Source organism: Haplochromis burtoni, unplaced genomic scaffold (assembly GCF_018398535.1).
Source record: "Haplochromis burtoni strain Fernald_Lab_line unplaced genomic scaffold, NCSU_Asbu1 Contig_243, whole genome shotgun sequence".
NCBI lineage: Eukaryota > Metazoa > Chordata > Actinopteri > Cichliformes > Cichlidae > Haplochromis > Haplochromis burtoni.
In genome coordinates, this window is record NW_024582604.1 from 816,000 (window position 1) to 830,800 (window position 14,801).

The following is a 14,801-nucleotide window of genomic DNA, read 5'->3' on the forward strand; positions in this document are numbered from 1 at the left end:
ACACACACACACACACACACACACACACACACACACACACACACACACACACACACACACACACACACACACAAACTCTCTTCTCTCCTTTTCCTTTCCATCCCTCCTTGCTCCCCCCCGTTTCCCCCTCTGACACAAATGAGCACCTGCAGGCTCACTTGGATAAGCACACACACACGGGCAGAACATGGGCAAGTGTACGCACTCAGAAACGTGCACACACGGACACACAGACTGTCTTGTCAGCAGCTGGCTCCTGGGGTCTGCCCTTCTGCTGCTGTTTTTGTCTATTCCTTCATTTAATATGAAGTGTGTGTGTGTGTGTGGGGCATTCTGCCTGTTTAGTATTGAGCTAGAAAGCACAACTTCTCTCTCACCCACCCTTGTAGGAGTTTGCCCGTAGCTGGGTGTGTCTTGAAGGGAAAACCTTTTAGTTATTCTTTTCCAGTTTTGACTATTCTAATCTCTATCCTCCCACACCTGCAGGCGTCGATTTCTGATGTATGTATTTCTCATGCCTTTCTCTTCCTCTTCAGGCTATGAGAAGTACAACTCCATGCGTGCTGACCCCGCCCTGTGTTTCTTGGAGCGAGTGGGCATGCCAGACGCCAAAGCCATTGCTGCTGAGCAGAGGGGCTCTGACATGATGGCAGATGGTGCTGAGGGGTAAGAAAGCAGGCTTCACTGACCAGCAGCTCTTTACTCTCCTGTCCTTGTAGTATTGTCTGTTTTAGTCCCCATCTCTGTGTTTCATTAGTCACATTGTAATGCCCTTTGAAGTTTGTCCAATTTCCCACTCTGTTGTAACACTTAAGCTTCTTCAAGTGGTGCTCAGAACTCCTGCACGGCCTGGAATGATCTGATTTAAAGTAACAAAGGAATGAATCCGTCTTCCAGAAGGTGAATTTCTAAGTTTTCCCTGTGACTTTCAACAGTGAGGATGAGGATCCCGAATACAAGCCGCTGCGCATGCCCTTTAAAGACGACATGGATGACTTCACCAACTCTCCACTTGATGACAAAGATGAGGGTGTAGAGGGAGAGAATGAAGGTAAACTCCATACAGACAAAGAGGGGAAGGGGTGAAAGGTGGCTTTAACGCACCTACTGATTAATTTAGTAGGTTCCCATCAGTTTATCGCAGGGGTGATTCTAGGATCAGAGCTCTGTGCTCAGCACCCCCAAAGCTCTGATCCTAGAATCACCCCTGACGAGTAAGGTTTACCTTGCCTGGATGGGCAGCTCTCTAGCTGCCCATCCAGGCAAGGTAAACCTTACTCGTCACAATGAGACTTCTTCCCCATCTCTGTCAGTCCCTGCATCCTTAAATGTCTCCAGTTGTCCCGAGTTCCCTCTGACTGTCTCCTTGGTGCATTTAAACCCCTGTTCCTCCCTGTTCTCATCGTCTGTTGTCTTCATCTCCATTATCAGTCATCATAATTTTACCCTCTAGTTAGTACCTTGGGTTCAATATCGGCACATATGACAAAATAACCAGTTTCTCTCATTACATTTCAAACAGGACAGTGGTAACAACAGCAGGCTATGTTACGTTTTAGATTTTAAATAGGCTGTATACATTTCAATGGGAGCAACAGGACGGTCAAATGTCGCTGATTTTTACTACAGAGCAGGACGGATTGTAGGGCAGCAAACATAGTCGGGAAACACGTTTTCAACACTGCAGGTTACCTGGTGTAATGTTTTTCAGCTAAACAGAAACATGGTCTGACTCCTACCTAACTATATAAAGAGTAACTGAAGGTTAAATGCAGCTAATATGTCCTGTTTTAAGGCAGGCACTTCCACCTCCGCTCCGCTGCGTCTCAGCCACCATCGCTCTGGCAGCAAGAGCGCTAGAGCCAGAGCAGGGGAGGGGCGAGCTGGAACAAACCATTTTGGGAGGGAGGAGGGGTTATCTATACTTTTGTTGTTAAAATGTTCCATCTCAATTCAGTACTGTATGCTTTTTATACTTTTAGTAGTGTGTCCCAAAAACAGCAAATATTTTCAAAAAAAGTAAGAAATCTTTGGGGGTGCTTTGATTAATTTTGCTGAAGCACCCCCAAAAATGGGCTAAAATCGCCCCTGGTTTATCGTAAGATCAGTTGACTTAAACCCTGTGGATCGTTTAATGGTGTTAATCTTCTTCCTCTTACCTTTTCACACATAAAAGCAGGTTGAAAAACCTAAAAAAATGCTTCTTTTTTTCTAATGAATTAATGTCCAGAAAGATCGGAGGCGAGCAAAAATTGTTACTGTCCAAAAGTAGTTTTTGACAAAGTGCTGACTGACTGAAACCATTTGTCATGTGGTTTAATTACAAAAAAATGAATTTTCAAATTATTCCAATAAAATACGGCTTCATCTATATTATTGTAGGGTTTTCACCTTACAGTCTAAAGTGCCTCGAGGGAACTGTTGGTGCTATTTAAATAAAACTGAACTGACTTGAATTCTCATGTGTCTTATGAGCGTTGAAGCACCACCTCAATTCATCCTCTGTGTTTTAATTCCCCCTCATTTAACTCGACTTCATTCTGATTTGCTGCCTCTCCAGAGTAAAACGTTGCTGATATCACAGATCCAAAAGTAGAAAAAAAACCGAGTGCATAGCAGACTGAAGCCTGAGCTTTTGGCTCACAGGGATTACTTGTACAAACTTTAACCATGTTCATTGAGACAGAATATTTATGCCTGCAAAAAAAGATATAAAGCACAGTGAGCTGCCATTACTGACTATTTATGGTACGCTTTGCCAGAAGCAGCACAGTATAGAACAACTATTCAGACGCTGAGATCATTTCTTCTCTCCGGTAGCAAAATCAGATGAAAACAGTCAGAGGGCTCCTGCTTCCAATGAGCGCCTCTACTGGCCAGCAGCCTCAGCTCTGACAGCTCGTCTGCGCCGCCTCATCACCGCCTACCAGCGCTCCAACCGGAGAGAGCAGCTTCGCCAGGAGGCACTCAACCGACCTGATGGTCGGCGACGAAGACGCAGGGAGTTCCTGCCTTCAGTTGGTATGGTTACTGAAACGGGAGGAGCAGCACCTTACATCCAAGATGGCGCAGGGATGTTCATGGCAGAAGGAAGCCCATATTTGGCTAAGGGAAGTGCTTATTTTGTCAAAGGTGGACAGTTTATGCCAGAGGCATCTCCAGTGTTGAACGCCAGCTCCCTGGTGTCTGAGGGAGCAATGTACTACAAGGAAAGAAGACAGAGGTAGCGTTTCATTTATTAGCAAGTTATTATTTATTGAATGCTTCTATGTTTAAAGAGACGGTGACTCCCTAACAACAGCCCCCAGTAATTTTCTTTACATTTCTTTTTCAGATGGACGCGTCGTGAAGAGGCCGACTTCTATCGCGTTGTTTCAACCTTTGGAGTCGTTTTTGATACCAAACGTCAGAAATTTGATTGGACGCAGTTCAGAGCTTTTGCTCGACTGGACAAGAAAACAGACGAGAGTTTGGAGAAGTACTACTATTCATTCATCGCCATGTGTAAACGGGTCTGCAGAATGCAAGTCAAGACTGAAACAGGTAAGGTGGACTTATGGACACGTTTCTTGAGATTGTTTAAACTTGAGTGATGTTTATTTTCCTAATTCTTGTTTGCCTTATTTGTCGTCAGAACTTCCAGACCCGACTCTGATCATTGACCCCATAACAGAGGAGCGTGCCTCTCGGACCCTCTACCGCATCGAGCTTCTCCGCCGCATCCGAGAGCAGGTCCTCCCTCACCCTCAGCTCTCTGAACGCCTCAAGCTCTGTCAGCCTTCCCCAGACCTTCCAGAGTGGTGGGAGTGTGGCCGCCACGACCGGGACCTCCTCCTGGGTGCTTCGAAACATGGTGTGAGCCGCACAGATTATCACATCTTGAACGACCCAACCTTGGCCTTCCTGGAGGCCCACCAACGCTTTACCAGCCAGCGAGGAGCCAACGTTAGCATAGGAGCCTCATTAGAGATCACCAAAGCTGGGATGGGAGGGGCAGAAAGTACCTCTGCTCCGCTTCTAACCCCTGCGGAACTGGCAAGTGCCACAGCTGCTGCCAAAATTGCTGTCAATGCAACAAAAGAGGAGGAGGTGGAAGAGAAGGCTGTAAAGATGGAGGACGAGAAAGCAGAAATGGAGGTCGAAATGGAGGAAGGGGATGCCAACAACATTCCGTGTGCTAAAATTGAAACTCCCGATGAACAGAAGGAACATGAGGGAGAGATCAGAGAAGATAAAGATGAGACCGCTGCATCACAAAGTAAGGCGATCAAGAAAGAAGAGGAGGTCCAGCCAAAGGCAGAAAACGAAGAGCAGGAAGTGCACAAAGAAGAGCAAAGTGGTGAAGAAGAGAAGCTAACCAATGACCAGGACAAAGACCTGACAGAAGAGAAAAACGGCACACTCGGTGACCAGAAGGACACACTCGCTGAACTCCAACACTCTCCTAAAGTGCAACCAGCTCAAAAGACTGCAGAGGAGGAAGATGGAGAAGAAAAGGAGAACCCAGAGTCTCCTAAATCTCCAAAGTCTGCTGACACAGAGAAAAGCCCAGAGGAGGAAGAGGAGGAGAGGCTAGATGAAGATGACAAATCTGAGAAGTCTTCTCAGGCTGAAGGTATGAGTGAAGGCCGAGTTAGTGATCTGAGCAGGGATAATGTTGAACCATGACTTCTTCGCCTCATCTCTGATAAAACAAATCTAACTGTAGCTTGCACAAATTTCTCTCATTTCACTTTTGTGTGTTATGACCCTTTTGCTACTGACTTTATTTGCCCTGGTTGTCAGTCACTGTTATTGCTGGGCCTACACTCGGTCACAGGCTCATTAAAACCCTGACGAGTCATGAGGGGAAACACCAGAAATAGGCCCGAGTTCCAGGGGCGAGAGGAAAAAATGAGTTTAGCTCCCTCGATAACAATTCAGAATGTCTTTTTAATTAAGGCTTGTAGCATGACTTTCCTTCTCTCGACACAGTGAGTGCTGCGTCAGAGCAGAAGAACTTTGACGAGGAGAGCATCGCATCTCTGAGCACCTCGGCCCGGGATGAAACCAGAGACGGCTTCTGCCCCGACGACCTGCCTGAAACCTCTGCATTGCAGGCTTTACAGGACCGAGCCTTTGGCTTCTCATTCTGGCCTAAGGTGAGTCTCAAATACTAGCCAGCGGATACAAACAACGGAGGCTGGAATTACAATATAGTAATTTCTCACATGTTAAAGTGAACAGATTATTCGACTACAGGAGCTTTTCCTGACTCACATTTTACGATCCAGTTTAACTTTCTGCTCCAAATTTTTAAAGCAGACCCTTTTCTGATTGGCCACTCCTTGGCATATTAGGCATATCTATACCCATGACGTCACATACCCAGTCTCCTTAAATTTCAGGAATTTCGATTTCTAAAGCAGTAATTCTGTGAGCACATGAATCACATCATGCACACAACACAGTAGCTCTGCTTTCTTTCTTTGCTTGGCTTGGCTGTTCCTATGCAGTCACAGTACTTAAACTCAACCCTTTGTATAAACATTCCACATTAAGTCTGAACTGTTAAGATTTGTCAAAAAAAAAATTTAATGTGCCCCCTCTTTTTTTTTTTTCTCTTTTTCTATTTATATATATATTACTTTTTTTTTTCATCATTAATCTTCCCATAATGAACTGAACTGTCCTCCAACTGAAACTGGACCTTGTAAAAACCTACAACTTAAAGGTTGAGGAATTCTTTATGCTATGTACTGATAGTTTTTAGGCCAAGAAATAATCAGAACCAGCCCTACATGAACTGCTTACCAGAAGGAGGATTATGCCTTTTGATCTACTGCAAGGCTTTTAATATGAAACATCTGTGCGGGAAGTGTTTACTTGACAGTAGCTCAGCAGCAATTGTAAAAACAGCGAGTGATTGGAAAGAATTACAGAAGAGAGAGTTTTCTGTTAGATTGATTTTTCCCCAAAATGTGCTGAAATATACTTTAGAAAACTGAAACATAGTCTGATTCTCAAGCAAAACCGTGTTTCTGAGAGATTTACAGTACGCAGGAAATGAAGCTGACAACGGAACTGACAGAATGATCCATCACCTCACCCGGTTCTCTCTTCCACTCAGGATCGAGTGATGATCAACAGGATGGATAACATCTGCGAGGCCGTCCTGAAGGGCAAGTGGCCTGTCAACAGACGCCACGTATTCGACTTCCCTGGCAACCTCCTGCCAGGGCACGGCTCCTCAGCAACAACAGCGGCTGCAGCCATGGCGACCGAGAGCCCGCTCCAGAGGCGGAGCCTGGCTGAGCTGACAATGGCCGGCATCCATACACCATTTAGTGGGAGTGAAGATAAAACACTATCACCTCAGGTTCATGTGAGTGTTTGCACACATGTACACTAAACAAGTTCAACAAATGACGTTACCCATTAATAGTATTCTCAGTTTACCATCATCATGTTTTTGGAAATGACGACACTGTGCCGAGCTCATATGTGAAATGCAGTTTTGGAACAGAAGGAGGACTGAGTGCTGACCTATTATTGCAGGAGGAGACTCTGAGCCTGACGGTGCCTCGACAGAGAAGGAGGAGGAGGAAAAAGATTGAGATTGAGGCAGAGAGGGCAGCCAAGAGACGTAACCTGATGGAAATGGTTGCACAGCTGAGAGAGAGCCATGCTGCTGCCGAGTCCCAGAGCCAGGCTATAGACCTCACCAAGGTGCTTACTAACACGTTCAGTCTAGTTACTAGCTCTTAACGATTGAGTCTTACTGTTGTTAAACTAAATCACTTCAGTTTTGGCGGGCTACACAGTTGAGCTCAGTCAGCAGTCTTAGCACATCAGCTTGTCTCAGTTCCAGCCTACATCAGCTGATGAAGTCAGCAGCATTTCCTCTAATGTGTATGATGTTACACGCCTGCTGTATTTGGCCTCTTTAGCTTTTGTGTGCTACTACAGAGCCATAAAAATTACTTCAGAAGGAATGCCAGTCCTATTTTAACTGAACTGGTCCTGACAGAATTACAGATTTTGTATTAATGTTTAAAGTGTAAAAGTTGATGCATTACAACTGATCTGATCTGATCTTCAGGGTATGCCCCATCACCACAAGGCCTCTCCCTCACTGACCAGCTTCTCCAGTGCCCTGGTGACAAACTCCTCCCTCAAGGCGCAGATGGATTTGCTTCAGCAAGGCCCAGCGACTGGACATCGAGCCAACGGTTCGCTGGAAGCTGACCTGCCTGTCATTAGGAGGAGGCGTGGCCGCAGGAAAAATGTGGAGGGTTTGGAGCTGCTGTTCATGGGCAACAGACGAACAGAAGGGGTATGTAGGAGGGCAAATGTGGTCATTTGTGTCATGCACACAGATGTGATCCTTGTACAGATTGTCAAGGTAATCTTTCCTTCTGCGTCATTTTTTCAGGATCATGCAGATGGGCCAAAGGTCTCAGGTGTGGAGGGGCTTCAGGATGCTTCACGTGTCCACAAACCCCGCAATGTCTCTGAGCAGAGCCCCAGTGCAAGATCTCTCGCCTCAGGCAATCTGGAGGAAGAAGAGACGGCGGTTTCCAACAAAGAGCTCGGCGAATGGCTGAGGCAGCACCCAACGTACACCATGGATATGCCTGGCTTCACACCAGTAAGTCCTCTTGTTTTTTTCTGCATTTTTATTTGATAATTACTGTGGATTAAAGCTCAAGCGAGATTATCACTTGATGGATGTTGTGCTGCGACTTGTGGACGCGTTTCTTAAATGTGCCCTGTGTTGTTTTCTTTGTGTTACAGAAGAATGAGGACTTGCTGCTGTCTCCGTTCTCTAAGCCTAAGCAGAAGCGCCATCGTTGTCGAAACCCCAACAAGATAGACATCAACACACTGACGGGGGATGAGAGAGTGCCTGTGGTCAACAGAAGGAATGGACGCAAGGTAAGCTAACACTGCCGCACTATCACTGCCTCTCCAAGATCGTCTCTTTGTTTCAGAAAAATGACATTTTCAACACCAACCTCACTTCATTTTCCTGTTTTCTAGATGGGCGGAGCCATGGCTCCTCCAATGAAAGAGCTTCCCAGGTGGTTGCTGGAGAACCCAGAGTTTTCGATTGCTCCTGATTGGACAGATATTGTCAAACAGTCGGTGAGTAACGAAGGCACAACCTACACTTGGTGATAATGTAGTTAACTGAAGTTTTTACTTTAAAAAAATCCCTGTCTACACAGGGTTTCCTCCCTGAAGCGATGTTTGACCGCCTTCTGACCGGCCCTGTAGTCAGAGAGGAGGGCGTCCGCCGTCGGGGGCGTCGCCCCAAATCTGAGATCGCCAAGGCAGCTGCTGCTGCGCAGGCAGCTGCTGCAGCTCAGGCTGCACAGGCTTCACTGGCCACGGCTGCTTCATCAGCAGGTACGAACCAACCAACGGTCTGGCATGTGGATCAGGCAGGAGTGTGTCTCAGTAGACTGTGTGTTTGAACCCTCACTTACTGTATGTGTCTGTGTCTGCAGGAGGCATCAACCCTTTGCTGTTGAACAGTCTGTTTGGAGGGATGGACCTGTCTTCTCTCCAGAGCCTTCAGTCTCTCCAGTTGGCTGCAGGTCTGATGGCCTTCCCTCCTCCCACAGACCCCAAACAGGCCGCTGCCAATGCCGCCGCCGCTTCCATGCTGCCTCTCATGCTGCCCGGCATGGGAGGCCTTCCCAACATGGCCACCGCCCTACCCAACATGTTCAGCCTCGGCGGGCTCTTTGGTGGTAACCTGGCAACAGCCACAGCCGCTGCCCCAGCTCCACCCAACTCCACAGCCACCACCACAGCAGGCAAAACGAACGGAACAGCCGAAGGAGAGGGAGGAGACTGTGGCGAAACGGCAACAACAAAGAGGAAGAGGGAGGGAGAGGAGAGAGACGAAGCAGAAAACCGCAATGAGGCGGGAGAGGACGAGGAGGCAGCTGAGGGAAACGATGAAGGAGTGAAGAAGGCAAAGAGGAAGAAGATGGAGAAAGAGGATGGGGCAGAGAAAACTGAGGCATCCCTCAGTGAAGACGCCGTGGCGCCTCAGATCCCAGCTGCCGATTCGTCAGCAGAGGCAACCATCAACGGTGACGCTGCCACCCTGCTGGCTGCGGCTGGCATGTCTGCTAACACCCTGGCATTCAACCCCTTTCTTCTCTCCACCATGGCCCCTGGTCTCCTCTACCCGTCTATGTTCCTACCTCCAGGCCTTGGAGGGCTCAGCCTACCGGGCTTCCCCACCGCCTCCAACCTTGCTGAACTACAGAATGCAATGGCTGGAGCGCTGGGGGGCAGTGCTGGGACTCCAAATGTCCTAAGAGACCAAGAGAAGGAGGACAAGAAGGCAGATCTGAAAGCGGCAGCAGAAGAGGAGGAAGAAGAGGAAGAGGATGAAGAGGGAGGAGGAGAGAGTGACTTAGCTGAGGAGAAGGAGGGGGAGATGAGAAGTGAGGCTGATTATTCAGCTTTAGAGGATGGAGGGATGGGCGAGGAGGAGGAAGAGGCGGCGGCAGAGGAAGCAGCAGCATCTTCACAGAAGGACAAGAGTGACTGAACTAAAATACAAAACTGACTGGCCTTGGACATTTCTTCACCTCCTCCACCCACCACGTTTACACGCCTCCACCAGAAATATCCAAACTATTATAAATTCTTTTTTTTTTTCTTTGCATTGTTGTTGATGATTTACTTTCACTTTGTTGTTGTTTTGGCCAGTTATATTTCCTATGCGTCAGAGAGAACGAGGTTTGTGCGTGTTAAGTTAAATCTTTCTGATCGATAGTGTAGTCAGGGAAAATCCTCACAGCCGCTCGCCGAGTGCTCGGCTGCTCTTCAAAGACTGTTTCTTTTTGTCTGGTTGGCCTGTGTGCGCACACTGTGAACGGTGCACCCACGCTTCCCTCCCACAATCCCTCAAACAAGACTTCACAAGGGTTCCAGTAGTACTACTATTATTATTATTATTATTATTATTGTTATTATTATTATTATTGCTGCTTTCAGCTCTCAAATGTCTTTTTTTCTTTGCCGCCTCCTTTTTTCCTTTGTTTTTTCGTCTGGACTGTTTTGTTGTTGTCGGCAGCATCTCATCAAAACGAGAAGCATCCCCTGCCAACCCTTTTTCCAGCGTTTAAGGGGTGTACTGCGAAGTTGGAAGAGCCTAAAGCCAGAAACTACACTGTTTTAGGAAGTCTGACACAGAATATTCAGTCAGTGAGATTCTTTTAATTATTTTGCATTGGTGTCAAAACCTTAATGCAGATTTATCATGTTTAAATTGATTGGTTTGAGGTTTATCATCTCTAATGTGTAGCCATCACCTGAGTGGTAGAATAACTACTTAACTGACTGTACATTAAGACGGATCACATTTTTGATCACTCACACAGCCTTAAGCAGAAAGGGTCATGGAAGAGTTGAACCGTCTCATTCAGGGTTTGAGGTTGCTTTGCAGTGCACCCCCGTGAGCTCAAAAGAAAAGGAAAACAGCATTACAGCTAACCCGACTGTCTGTCTGACAAAGCTGCTGCAAAAGGAATTGTGGGTAATGGAGTTGAGCTGTTCTGAGTAAGAACAGATTTTAAGTTCTCACATATCAGACCAGGTAGATGTGGAGGAGGAAACAAAACCAGACTGGCCTAAAGGAAGAAGAAGGAAAAAAGAAAAAAACTCAGTCTCACACACTGACTTCCACAACACACACATCCAACACGTACTTGATCATTAGCTGCACACGCTCTTTCAGGTGTCCACCACTACACACTCACACACACTCACACTAACCCCTTTCTCTGTCATGTGACTGTTTCTGGGAGGACTGTTTCTCTTTGAGTGTACGTGTGTGTGCTTGTGTGCACACTGAACCAATACTGTTAAACCCAGTCCCACACTGAATACCAGTCTCCGGTCTTTCCATTGCCACATCTCAAAACCTTCCTCCCGCTTCAAGGCGCCTGGTTTTGGCTCAGGGGGTGACGAGCGGGCTGGGTCTGACACCAATCAGGTTTTCTGATTGGTCCACTTCGAGCTGCTTAATCCAGGCGTCCTCATTTGGGAGGCTTCTGTAAATGGATTTTAGAGAAGTGGTCTACAACGGGATGCGATGCTTCAGGTTTATTCTTTAAAGGGGGGCAGCATGTTATAAATGCTTTGTTTTTGTTCTCTTCACCTCCTCCCAGTAGTTCCAGGCCAAGTGCTGCTCCCTGGCGACCTTCACTTTAAAGACTGTTGCTTTAGTCACACACTGACACCAGGCCTGGCCGACGCAGGACTGAGACACATTTTTCAGCAGAGTTGGAAAATTGCATTTTCTATATGAAGTTCAACTCTTCTCACTGAGTATGTTTGAAATACTTGAAAAAGCGCAAGCGGTGCTTGATTTTCCGTTCCCCCCCTGAGGCCAGTTCAAGTGTCTGATATGAATCAAGTGCTGCGAGTGGTTCAGATATTTGAGAGTACATTCAAAGACACACACTGTGGCCAGGTCTTGTTTTTTTTTGTTTTTGTTTTTTTTATTAAACATTTGCTCTCACAGCCAGCCCAGCAGATGCAGAGAGAGGGAAGTGGGTTAGAGGTGAGGGGAACACCTTCCCCATCAAAGATCCCCGTTCTCCTCTCTAACGCTGAGACAGCAATAACCAAGGCAGCTTTTGAATGTTCCAGCATCACTCTCCCAACACACACACACACTATAAATAACCACAAGTGTCGTATGAATAGAAAAACAAAACTAAAACTGTAAATGATGACAAATAAGTACTGCAATCAATTTTGTCTCACGCTGTTCCTGTTGATGCACTGGTGTTAAAGAGTTAAAATAATCAGGTACCTTTATTACTTAGCTACTTTTCTTGAAAAAAGGACTTTTTGTTACTTTTAGCCAGCAAGCTGAAGAGCATTACCTCAATTCTTATCTAGCCTTGAAGTTTACAGACATACCATGTAAATGTTTTTTCCTCTTTTTTTTTTTTTTTTTAATTTTTTTTTTTTTTTGGTGTGTGTCTTTTGTTTTTTGTTTTTATTTCTTTTGTTTTTTGAGACATCATGTATGATGAATTGTAGCTATGATGCTTTTAATAAAAGTGAATCATGATATTCGCCTAGGAAACCAATCCTTAGCCTGTGTCTCATCATTTGCCTCCCTGCACTTGAATAAATGTTCAGGGTTTTTTTTGCTTGTTTCTTTTCTTTTTCTTTTTTTTTGTCTTTTATAAGAGCTTGTGTGAAGAAACTAATCTCTGGGAGTCATTACAGGAAGTTTTGTTTTTCCTTTACAAATGTTAAAAGCTATAGTGTTGACCTTTGAGTAAAATTAAAGTTGGTACCAAAAAAGGGCCTCACTTATAAAAAGTTAGACATGTTTTTGTTTTTTGAGAACTTAAATGAAAGCTGAAGGGACCAAAATATAAGATTAAAGTTTGTGGGGTTTCTTGTTTTTTTGTTTTTGGTTTTTTTTTAAATGGGACTCTTGTGAACACGCCACCAGACTGAGGACCTGTCCAGGGTGTGCCTGGCCCGACAGCTGGTGTAGGCTCCAGTCCAGTGACCACGGATTGGTTAAATGTAAGAAGATGGATGTGAAAGCCACTATAGTAGACTCACAGAAAATTAGCCCTTTAATAAAAGTCCTGATTTCTAGCACATAAAGTTGAATCTAAAGTAGAATTCCCTTTGCAAAACTGATGCTACTGAGATCATCATCCATCCAGCTGCAGCCTTTGGCCTTTTTTGTCAAACTAAGGCCCGGTGAGCTATTCTCTCATTTTGATCTCATCTCACCATAATTTTATCATCTGCTCAACTCTAACCGTTGCAGCTGATGCTAATTCTCTGACCAGCAGACTGCTTAGATATTAGATGAAATATACGTACAGTACCATGAGTGTGAATACAGTTTGTACAGTGTGTCACTAAAGCCTTAGAAACCTCTTAGTTGCCCCTAGAGGATCCAGTGGTCATTACACACGAGTGGAACAGATCAGAGAGGTCAGACCTTTGGTTGGATGAAGATGCTGGGATCACACAGGAGTGTGAGTGCAGAGTGTGACACCATAAATGAGGAAAATACTAAAAGTTTAACATTTCAGGTCAAGTGGAGGTGAAATAAAGGAACAGGAAACTGCCAAACTCTAGCTGTGTGTCTGGGTGTGTGTACCACTCCGGCCAGGCATCAAAAACGGCCTCTCTCCCACTGGAGCTGCTGACAAAACACAAACTGACAGCAAGACCCAACTGTCTCCCTCTGTGCGTGTGTGTGTCTGTGTTTCAGTTAATGGACAATAACATGTAATGTTTTGGCTGTTCTTTTTCATGCTGTGAAATTAGGCATTTATTACTACACTGCATTTCAGTTCTCTCTTATGGTGATAGCACAGCTAAAGCACAATGTGTTTAATAAAGTCAAATAAATGCTAATACGGTTAAAAGCTCTCCAGCCATCAGTTGCAGGTCTGCTTTAACCCTTTTCTACTAAATTTCCTACTAAATTCAACTCATATAAATGTACCGCAGTTTTTTGACAAAAGTAAAACCACTTATTAGTGGTATTGTACTATCCAGAGAGGGTAAACCATATGTTTTTGCTAACGCCTAAATACAGAGATGAGAGGAGAAATAATGTCTGTCTCCTGAATCCAAACTGGGAGCTGTTTCCACAGAAGAGGAGCCTGAAAGCATCAACTACAGCTGCCTGTGTTGACACACCCGTTGATGAAAGCATCTTTAATTGAAAGCCTTAAAAAATCTAATTGGATTAGTTATTTAAAAAAAACCACACACAACCAGTCATGAAAGCTAAACTATCCACAGCAGCTGTTCATACTATGCCGTAAATACACTATTTAATGCTGTTAAACTGGAGATTTTGACATGAGGGTCTGTGGGGATTGAATGGCTTTTGGAGCCAGCCTCAAGTGGCCACGAGTAGAAACTACAGTTTTTTCACTTTTCAGCCACTTGATTAAAATTTTAGCGACAATATGATTTTTGATGCGACCTTTACGGTAAACATCAGTACTTCCATACCAATATCTCAGAGTTAATACTAACATAATCAAAATCACTCATGCAATTCTTTAAAAAGTTGTCCAGACTGGATTGAATGAAAGTCAACAGGATATCATCACATTTTTAGTTACGCAAACATAAGTGTGTAAGCGAGGGTGTGTTTACTCTAGCAGAGGGTAGAGAGAGGTGGGTCTCTCACTCGCTCTCCTCTCTCTCTGTGTGACAGACGTCTGGCTTAATCGCCTTGCAGGAGGAAGTGGGACGTGAAATCCACCAGCCGTCCCATGCCCCCTGCCCCTCTCACACACACACTGAATTACCAACTCAGCATGCAGTCTTGTCTTCTTTCCTCATTTCTCCTTCCAGGAAATCGGGGGGAAGTGTTTTATTTTCTGTCCACTTACTGAAGGTCATTGTTAAAATATGAAAATTATCAAGCAGGGTTTTAAGATAAAAATAAAGTCTTTTGATGCATGTGGCATGTACTCTACTGTATACATATATCACATTTCAAGCTTTGATGAAATAACTTTACTTGCTGCTTTCTGACTCTGCTTCTTTACATTATCAATAAACACAACAACTGAGGAAATCCCCACTTTAAGCAGTGATTTCAGAGGGATCTACAGCCTGAAGCAGCTCTGCTGTCATTGTGGCTCTGTCTCAATTTATATCACTTGTCATTGTCTTGCCAGGTTCTGCTCTGCCAGCAAATTTCCTGTGAATTTGCCCAGATTACCGAATATCCGTCTAACATACTGCGCAACATGCTAGTCATAATCCAGATATCAAATCAG

At 45.1% G+C, this 14,801-nt stretch overlaps 1 protein-coding gene across 1 annotated transcript in view; it reads left to right on the forward strand.

Annotated features, from left to right (window-relative positions):
- chd7 (chromodomain helicase DNA binding protein 7) overlaps positions 1-9,398 on the forward strand; it is a gene marked incomplete at its 3' end in the record, with an annotated part of 69,890 nt that extends 60,492 nt beyond the window's left edge. The window contains 14 exon segments of the mRNA XM_005938184.3: positions 537-666; positions 936-1,051; positions 2,821-3,223; positions 3,335-3,543; positions 3,635-4,615; positions 4,975-5,141; positions 6,110-6,364; positions 6,538-6,708; positions 7,082-7,315; positions 7,415-7,630; positions 7,777-7,917; positions 8,023-8,127; positions 8,211-8,391; positions 8,493-9,398. Coding sequence (XP_005938246.2) covers positions 537-666; positions 936-1,051; positions 2,821-3,223; positions 3,335-3,543; positions 3,635-4,615; positions 4,975-5,141; positions 6,110-6,364; positions 6,538-6,708; positions 7,082-7,315; positions 7,415-7,630; positions 7,777-7,917; positions 8,023-8,127; positions 8,211-8,391; positions 8,493-9,398 — 4,215 coding nt within the window.
- Positions 9,399-14,801: the final 5,403 nt, after the last annotated feature.